The sequence below is a fragment of the Pieris brassicae genome, chromosome 13 (assembly GCF_905147105.1).
Source record: "Pieris brassicae chromosome 13, ilPieBrab1.1, whole genome shotgun sequence".
NCBI lineage: Eukaryota > Metazoa > Arthropoda > Insecta > Lepidoptera > Pieridae > Pieris > Pieris brassicae.
Genome location: NC_059677.1, coordinates 4790489 through 4800865, shown reverse-complemented (window position 1 = coordinate 4800865; position 10377 = coordinate 4790489). Strand labels below are relative to the sequence as shown.

At 38.9% G+C, this 10377-nt stretch overlaps 1 protein-coding gene across 5 annotated transcripts in view; it reads left to right on the top strand.

Moving 5' to 3' along the window:
• Nucleotides 1-5038: 5038 nt before the first annotated feature.
• The window catches only part of LOC123717912 (thyroid receptor-interacting protein 11-like), a 34533-nt gene continuing 29194 nt past the window's right edge, over nucleotides 5039-10377 (top strand). For 3 of the 5 annotated variants that reach the window (XM_045674180.1, XM_045674183.1, XM_045674184.1), the window contains exons 1-3: nucleotides 5039-5138; nucleotides 7023-7142; nucleotides 7828-7976. In XM_045674180.1, the coding sequence (XP_045530136.1) occupies nucleotides 7029-7142; nucleotides 7828-7976 (263 nt within the window). In that variant the 5' untranslated portion in view covers nucleotides 5039-5138; nucleotides 7023-7028. Of the gene's footprint in view, nucleotides 5139-7022; nucleotides 7143-7827; nucleotides 7981-10377 lie in introns of those variants that run through there. The other 2 variants (XM_045674181.1, XM_045674182.1) reach the window with 2 other exon arrangements.

Sequence of the window (10377 nt, the reverse complement as noted above, 5' to 3'; positions counted from 1 at the left end):
AGCAAATGAACCATAATCCTCAATTCACTCCTTTTTCTCACACATGGGAGTCCGTTGAGGGCCTGTACCATACAGGGCTAAGCTACAGGAAATTAAAAGTACTACAGTTGAGGAGAAATTAGATCATCCAAAGTCAAAATTGCCTCCAATTAAATTACCACAATTTAATGGTGACCCAAATAATTGGACTTCATTCTACGAAGCCTATAACCATTAAGTGCACAACAATAGGGAAATTACAAACTCCGAAAAGGTGTTCTATCTTTGTGGGCAACTAACAGTTAAGGCCCTTACTGTGATCGCTGGCATAAACCCAACGGCAAATAATTATGATTTAATTTATTCTACCTTAATTGACAAATATCAAGGCGTACGGTCACTTGGCTTTTATTATTTGGATGATATAATTAATTTTAAAAAATTAACAACGTCTACAGACCGTTTAAATAGTTTTCTTGATAATTTTGTTACATCAACCGCAGCTTTTGAAAAACTAGAAATGCCTAACAAATTGGATTTTTTGTTTTTATTTTTGGCACTTAAAATTAGACAACGAAACAATTGTTTCATTTGAGAATTCCTTTAGAAAAGAAAAAGTACCCTTTTAAACGCAATTAATTATTTTTTAAAGGCAACGGCAAAGTTTTGGAACGTACGAATTCTACTATGATAAAACCGGCTTATAATAAATATTCCAAAAGCGTAAAATCTTTTGTAACTTCTAATTCTGTTCAAACTAATTCAAAATGTCCTTTATAGTAAACTTCACGATCAGTATATCTGGTTATCCTGATTTTTTTAAAATTAAATACAAAAAAAACGATTCAATATCATTAAAAAAACGGAATTATTGCGTAAAATGTTTAAACATAAAACCACAAATTGTAATTTTGTTAAAAGTTGTAAAACGTGCAATTCCATTTCATGGAGCGACCTCACTGCTTCGAGGATTTCTGTTCGTTGGGAATCCAGAGCCTCGCATTCTCGGACTACATGTAATGTCATTATCACAGTCATACCATATCATCATATTGAGATCAATTCTCTTGCGGCTTAGAAGTCGCGAGAAGGCAAAGTAACCTAAGAGTTTAATCATCTTACGAAGGCGGAATACCACATTCCTTCCGTATGACCACGTAGCTTATGCCGCGCACCACCACTAAGTGGAACCAGCTGCCCAGTGAAGTATTACGAACCAAGTCGACTAAGAGCCCTCCAAGAAATGAGCGTACCAATTCTTAAAAGGCATTTTCTCTCTGGCATAGTGTTTATAGACACAATACCGGTGTTTTTTACCATCAACTTTTTCCTCAATTTCTCCCACCAGAAAACCTTCCACAAATGTCCAGCGGTCTTCGAGTTTTGTGCTTAGCAACATATTTTGCGATTAACTTTTATTTATTGGACCTTAAATCATAAAGACGGGTGTGTATCTGATCGTTTTTACCGTTACGAACTGCTCTAATTTTTTGCAGATTAACGAATTAAAACTCGATTGTGTAACTGTATAATTAAAATTACATTCATTAAATCGGTGGCACTACAACCTTTTTAGGTCTGAGCCTCAGATTTCTGATTCAAGATTGTCAATTGTCAATTTAATAGTCAAGCCTCCTGTGCCTGACACAAATCGCCGGTTTCCTCGCGATGTTTTCCTTCGAACGAATGTTAAATGCGTACATAGAAAGAAAGTCCATTCGTAAACAGCCGGGCAACGAACCTACAACTTCGGGAATGAGACCCACCAGCTACTAGGTGAACTCTGCTCCTTTTATTAGTATTAAAACTAGTATTGTCTTTTGTTAACATAGCTTTTACACATTAGGAAAACCACTTTTTGAACGGATTGAAGCTATGTATTATTATTAAAAACTATTACAACTTCAAGAAAAGACATGTCCGGCAACATTATCCCCGGCGTTGTAATGTCCATGGCAGTTATCGCTTTACTAAAAGTTACCTACTTAAGTGAAGATTAAGTTTATGTATTTTATAGTTTGTTTTAATATAATTCTAATGTCTAATATCTTTGAATGTATCTTTATTTTCAACATAACATTTATAACTTATTAGATTTTTGTAAGACAGTGTACAGGACAACGTCTATCGGATCCACTAGTTATATGTAAAACTAAAAATGTAATTTAAATTTAATTCAAAACTTATATAAGTATTTTTGTATAAAAATCCGAAGAAAATATCCTAAGAAACGGATTTCATAAATAATAACACTCAATAACACAGAAAAAAAAAACATTTATACAATTAAATGATAAAATTGTCACTATAAAAATAACAATATATTTATTAAATATCAATTCATTTATATATTAGTGCCAGCATTAGGAACACTGCCACAGGGACCAAACTTTTTAAATGTGTTTTAATTTTCTATGTATAAACTAAAACTATGGACTTTTTTATGATATGATAAGTGAGCCCAGTAGAGTGTGGAGTCAATTTCCGAAGACATTTGGTCCATGCATATGTCCTGACTAATGAAGCAAGCCTAGGTCTTTCCGGTGGCCTACAAGTTGCCTGGGAACGTAGCTTCACGGAGCGAACTCCAAGAGTTTTCTGTTTGTCGGGAAGCCACGGTCACATTCGAGAACTACGTTGACTGATTCCTCTGCGCTGAAACAGTTCTCTGTCTGTCGTAAAGAGACGTTTATTAAGGAGACAGTGAATGGACACATAGATACTTACATTGTCAGGTCTCGCAAGTACTCTTGAAGAGTTGGTACGCTTAAAGGACCCTAAGTCGTATTCGAAAATACTTCAGTGGGCAGCTTGTTCCACATACCTAGTGGCGGTACAAACTGCCTATGATCATCAAAATTTAATAAGCAACTAACTTTGCTACGTAATTTAACGAAATATTTGATTTAAATTAAATAACAAATAGAATTAAATTATATTCAATACACCCATATTCTGTATATATAATATGATTTCTTGTGGGGAACAGGTTTCCTACATCGCCTATCAATCAATGTTTTGATATCCTTGAACCGCCTTATGACGCGCAACATAATTATAATCTCTTTTTATTTTGTTGACAGAATAATTAAAAAAAAAAACGTTATGTAATGCAATAATGTTACATTAGAAAATCACTGCCGTTTGTATAAATGTCTTGTTTATGAGACAAATGTGTTAGCTTCTAATATTAATTTAATTAAATTCTAAACATTTTTATGAAACATATTCTTAAGAATCTTGCTACAAGTGCGCATGTGCAATAGTTACTCATTTGACTCGTTCGGTTGTTTCCGAGTTGTTACGAATTGACTCGACCATTTTCCCGAAGTGGGATGGTCGAGTCGGAGGAGGGAGTTGTGATTATAAAAGAGGTTGTGACACATGCCCACGGGCCTTTTCTTCGTACAAGTTTGAGGTTATACAGTTCACGTAAAATCAGTGAAGTAAATTATAGTGAATTAAGTCATCATTGAAGTGTTTAATTTCCTACCCTAAGAACTAAATCAACTACCGCTAACAAATGCATATAAAAATAGTTTTTAAACTTTTTATGATAGCTAACGTTAGGCTATCTAATAACTGACTGGGCAGTCCATTCATTAGCCGCGGTAGCAAATACCTCAACTTTCTCTCGCCATTTACGTTGTTTGCTCTCGAAGTACAGACGCGAACTGTAAGTACGCCTTAATACCTATTGTTTCCAGTAGTATGCGAGAAAGAAATGGAAAGAAGTATACATACAGTAAAAAGCAACAGTTATGCCCTGAAGCAGAAGTGGGAATTGGCCGGCCCATGTCCATAACCATGCCCAGGCATTTATCAAGATGCACAGATAAATGGCGGACTTCAAAGACAACAATATGGAAAAGACCAAGGGGTAGAAGGGCGCCCTAGAGACGTTAGGACGCGAATGGAGAAAGAAAGCCATGGAAGGGGATATTTGGAAAAAGTTGCAGAAGACCTGTGAAGGTGTTCTGATCCGGTACTGAAGGAAGTTAGGATAATAAGAAACAAATTATATAAGGAATCTAAACTGTCTAGTTTATGTATTTTCTCTTAATTGTAGATAGTTTAATGATGTGAATTGCTACCATTTTTGGTACATATGCCAGACCGTTTGGGATCACTAAAAATCAGTGTTGCTGGTGACGGTTACAAATTTGATTAAAGCGAAACCAATTATAGTTTTTTCAAAATATACAAAACGGCGTTTATGCATCATATCGTAAACTTTTCTTGGCTTAATCTCATTGCCATCAAATAAAAATGGGAAACTTGTAAATCTTCAACAGATAGAAATTGTATTATAATTTTATTTCCACATTGTTATAAAATCTTAACAGTAATAATGCGATAGAACTACACAATAATACCTATACAGATTATATATAATAAAAAAAATGCTGTACGCACGCATTGTTTTGATTGTACACATATCAGAAGTGAAACTTCTTTCTAAATCAATTATTACTATATTACATTATTGTAATTAATGTATATTGATGATCATGTGTATGTATAATCACTCCATGTATGTAGATCTGCGTTAATTGTATTTACTGCACAAGAATTGTCATCTAAAGTTCTAATATGTAACTACTAAACGAATACATCAACCAATTTATGTATTTCTTTCGATCTCCCTTTCTCACTCTTTCACAATCAGGCTCAATCGCCAGGCTCTGCCTTTTCTTGGAAAAAAAGCTGCAAATTCAATTCAAAAACATTAAACAAATATATATATGCCTCCCTTGATCTTATTCCTAACAATACAGCAAGCAACTCTTGTGAACACAGCCAGTGTACAAACAGTGGTCTCAATAGAGATTCTATTTATTATGTATTGCTCGCGTGAGTGCCGCTTCGTTAACCAAGTTGGAGTGTGCTCGGTTCATCCAAAAGTTGAGACTTCCACCTCAGGTTCGTGGTTGGAACCCGTAGCCAGTCCATTATATCCAGATTATGAAACCCACCCGTAAGTAACACAAAAAAGTACACTGACAAAGTGTGCAAATTTTTGATCCAATCATTATAATCTGTGAATAGAAAAAGAAGAAAATTATTGACAGACTTCAAGCCAATACAATACATTAATAGAAATATGTAAAAATAGAAACTTGTGAACTCTAGACAAAATTATTTGTGCTAAATAACAGGTATCTCATGATTATAATAATAATAATCGTTTATTTGCTAAGATAGTGGTACAGTGGTTAGATCGATCAATTACAAATATCCGCACAATCAGCCATAAAATAGGCATGCAAATGTCATATAATTTTTTACAATGTATAAGTACATAAAATAATGTCAAGGATAAATTATTTATAATCGGTGTTAAATCTATGGTCCAAATATTCGCCAACGCTATAAAGGCACTTTGCTTTTAAAAACGTACTGTGTGTCTGATAAATTTGTTCTCAAACATCACACATCACATCACAATGACAATCAGTCTCATAAATTTGTTATATATGTGTGTGTGAAAATGACACGAAGGAACCAGACCAGATCCATGGAACTTCCTCAACAAGTAGCCCGCAATATCACAGCACACACACGAGGGAATTCTTTGTATTGAAGAAGCCATTCGGCCATCCGCGATGTACACTGTAAATAATTATGCAGGAGTAAAGAAAATAATAATTTATTTATAAGTTCTAAAACAACGGGTATGCATGAAAATATAGGAGAAAATATGACGTCAACAATTTCACACATGTACACATCAATTATTAGTAGCAAGCAAGCTGGCAAGGTAAATTTAACAAGCAAACACAAAATAAAAAAATAAACATAATAGGGTTTCTTAAACGACTTGGCACATCTCCATGGAGTTTTACTATACATTGGAAAGATTTTTTGGTAAATAACAATAATTGCTACATATCTGTCAATTTACATATAATGAACACTTACGTTTCTAGAATCTTTTGGAGTTATTAAAAATAAGTGGCGGATACAGCGTTTTAAGGTCAGGAACTTATTTCTGTATCATGATAATTTGTAGGCTAGTAGATTATCCTGTGTGTGACACACGCTGTCGACTTTTTGGGTTAAGGACGCCGGTCATCTCACGAAGTTTTCCTTCACTGTTCAAGCGAATGTTAAATGCGCATATAACGATAGTCTCAAGGACTCTCAGCACTGTCAAGCCAACACTGCTCTTTTGGAGTAAAAATAATAAATCAATGGCGCTACAACCTTTTTAGGTCTGGACCTCAGATTTATGTATCTCTTTCATGATCATTTGTAAATTGAATAGGCAAGTAGGTGGTCATCGTTGGCCTAGTGGTTTCAGCGTGCGACGCTCATCCCTGAGGTCGTAGGTTCGATCTCCGGCTGTGCACCAATGTGCTTTCTATGTGCGCATTTAACATTTGCTCGAACGGTGAAGGAAAACATCGTGAGGAAACCGACTTGCTTTAGACACAAAAAAGTCGACGGCGTGCGTCAGGCACAGAAGGCTGATCACCTACTTGTCTATTAGATTAACAAATGATCATGAAACAGATACAGAAATCTGAGGCCAAGACCTAAAAAGGTTGTAGCGCCATTGATTTCTTTTATTTTTATCTTGTACTGTCCCCCGTTTTACAGTTTCCAATTTTTGGGTACTAGTTATAGTTTTACTCCACTTCTCAGCTACTCGCCAGGTCCTGTCACGTTTGTGTGACAAACGTCCGGGGAGAGTTCAAAAGGACAATCACAGGGTACAGGAAAAGACTTTGTTACCCGTCCAGTTTGCGGTTTTAGTTCGCTTCTCGTAAGTCCAAAAGGACAATCACAATCTTGTAGCCTCAATCCGACATTGCACTACGCTGACGCAGAAGAAATAAAAACCAATTTCATTTTACGCCTTGGTATTGACAATTAAATTCAGTTTTTATATATATTTATTATATAAAGATGTGCCAACGGACATTACAATAGAAGCTTACATCTACACACATACACAACACACAAAAATAACAACTTTATATGTAATAACATAATTGTTTCATTAAATATGAGATCTAAAGAGGTTTTATTGATTTTAGACAGTCATGGAGTGCCCGGAAAGAGACACGTTCAAGCCAAAAAAAGATTTATCACTCAGCTCCCTAATACTATGGAATATAAAAAAAGTTATGGAAATTAACACTTCCGTTAACCTTAAGGTAACAATTTTAGTATATTATACTAAGTGTTTAATTGTCACTATCGCATAACAATTTGTTTGTTTGGGAAGCCGCAAACTAAGGTTAAAAGTTTGAATAGTGTTTATCAAGCCAAGCCTTCAATATTATTTTCACTTTATTAACACACGAAATTCCGTTTTATTCATTTAAAGAAACAAAGGTTCCTCCACTCAAAATACAACAAAAACAACAATAAAATACAATTGTTGTAGATATCTTAAATGTACACTTTGAAACTGGGTAACAACTGAACTTAATCTTTTTTTTAAATGGAATCTCGACGTTGGCCTTAACGGCCTTTACAGCACAGCTATTTTGGCGAGCGTAGCCCGGCCAGAACGGGAGTTTTCTAGACTCACTCCAGTGAGCTTCCTGCCCTTCAGGCGATTGACCACCCCGCGACGGCCCAAGCAGAGGTTCGAATCTAAACAGCGAGATTCCACATCAAAGAAAAATCTTGTCAGGTTTGAAGACATTGGCCGGCCTCCATAAAATGAAAGGTTTTCTTTCTTGAAATTTGGTCTATCATTTTATGTAAAGTCTCGATAGATTATTTAATTTGTAACCTTCGCACGTACAAAAATCTATTGGCGATGAACATCAGGTCAGGATTGTACCACTTAAACACTTCCTCGCAAAACTTACAAACGAAGCACTCTTACAGGATGCGATGCAATCAGCGTACCAGCATTTAGAAGAGGGATCCTATGATGTGAACATGTTAATGGCACAAGGACCGGAGGAACAACATCTGGCTTGCGCAATACTTGCGTGGCAGCGTCTTGGGCATGGCAGAGTTGACAGTTTAATCAAGTAGGTTAACAAGTTTTTAATAATACAGGTCTGTTACAGATAAATTATTGTTGATAATCTTTGGGTAATTTAGAGACTGGAGCGTGAAATATGACTCGTGTCTCTCCTGTATGTCTAAAACCGTCCATTTTTAATGTGACATAATAGACATAATAATTAATGAATCAATGGGGCTACAACCTTTTTAGGTTTTTTGCAGGCGTCGGGACGTGACGACCCCATCGCCCACTGGTGAAATAACCTGTGACAGAGGTTATTGCACCAGTGCAGTCAGTCAACCCCCTTCCTAGTGGGAGTGCCATGCAAACGGGCAGGCACGACCGGGGCAGTACCACTGTCTCACAGAAAACTGGCGTGAAGTGATGCAATAGGTTCATCTTATTGTACTCGCGTTTCGTGCGGTAAATGAGACTCCCAGAGCCCATCAATCCCCCCCCCAGAATATGAAGATGCAGTTTAAACAGAGATTACCCCAGGGGGGTACCACACGTTTCCGCTGTGGAGAATCCCCCTCTGAGCGTCCATCATCGGAACAATCAGTATTCGGTGGTGGATGTACAGGCTGCCCTTCGTATTCTGGGGTGGGCAAAAACTGCGCAAAAAACTATAGGTTTCGATCTCGGGGCAAACGGAAGAATTTACCGAAGGCATCCCCTTCCACGCTCTCAGTGGACTTTACCAATGTTAGGGGGCTCAACTCTAATCTTAACGCGGTTCACTTTCACCCCGAAACTGCGAAGCCGGCCTTATTCTTCCTTACTGAGACTCAGATATCCTCCCCGGCTGATACTTCCTACCTCTCCTACCCGGGGTACAAATTGGAACATTCATTTGTGCCGCGGGCGGGAGTTTGCGTGTACGTCAGAGAGGATATCTGTTCTCGTCGCCTCGGGTCGCTTGAAGGAAGGGACCTATCTAGCCTCTGGCTGCGCGTAGACTGCGATGACCATCCGCGATTCTACGCATGCCTGTATAGGTCCCATAGCGGAAATACCGAAACTGACCGACTCATTGAGCACATCCAAATGGCTACAGATTCCCTGCTCAAAGGGGTTCCTACCGCTGAAATTGTGATACTTGGCGATTTTAACGCTCACCATGCCGATTGGCTTGGCTCGGAAACCACCGATCACGCGGGAAGATCCTTTCACGACTTTGCTTACGAGCTTACGACCTGTCACAAATGGTCCCTGCGATTACGCGAATACCAGATGTGGATGGTCATGAACCCTTTTTGTTGGACCTTCTGCTGACCTCACATCCGGAGACCTATCAAGTCTCTGTTGACCCGCCATTGGGTTCATCGGATCATTGTGTGGTCCGGAGTACTGTGCCTACTACGCGCCCTCCTCAGCCCCGTTTTTCGGGAGGTCGCCGTATTTGGCACTATCGGTCAGCAGATTGGGATGGGATGCATTCTTTCTTTGCGTCCTGCCCTTGGGGGCCTATGTGTTTTTTGTCGGAAGCTCCAGATTCCGTCGCTGCCTCTGTCGCCGAAGTGGTTCTGCAGGGCATGGAACTCTTTATTCCATTTTCTGCGGTGCCGATCGGTGGCAAATCACAGCCCTGGTTTAAGCGTTCTTGCAAGGCAGCATCGCGTCGAAAGCGAGAATGCTTTAATGTATGGGCGGAAGCGGCAATATCTCGTGATGCTAATACCAGCGAACATAAAAAAGCATATAACTCAGCCTGCAGGTCCTTCAAACGGGAAATCGCTAAGGCAAAGTCAGAGCACATCGCCAGATTTGGCGAGAGATTGGCCCAACTTCCTTCGGGGACTCGAGCCTTCTGGTCTCTCGCCAAAGCTGTACAAGGTAATTTTTGTCAGCCATCCATTCCACCGCTGCACAGGTAGGATGACTCGCTCGCCCACACTGCGAAGGAGAAGGCCGACCTCTTGGGCTGTCTCTTCGCGTCCAACTTGACTTTGGATGACCGAGGGGGATCACCACCGACGATTTCGCGGTGTGATTATTCAATGCCGGAAATCACATTCCGGCAACGTGCTGTTCGCAAGGCACTGTCTTCCTTAGACATTCATAAGTCGGGGCGGATGGTATCCCTCCAATTGTGCTGCGTACTTGTGCTTCTGAGTTGGCTCCGGTCCTGACGCGCCTATTCCGGTACCTGTACTCGCTCGGCACTGTCCCGAAGTGCTGGAAGACCGCTTCGATACATCCGATCCCTAAAAAAGGCGATCGCTCTGATCCGTCCAACTATCGTCCAATAGCTATAACCTCCTTGTTCTCCAAAATAATGGAATCCATTATTAATGGCCAGCTCTTGAGGTATCTAGAGGGCCACCAGCTAATTAGCGATTATCAGTACGGCTTTCATCGTGGTCGTTCGGCTGGTGACCTTCTAGTATACCTTACACATAGATGGGCAGAGGCAATTGAGT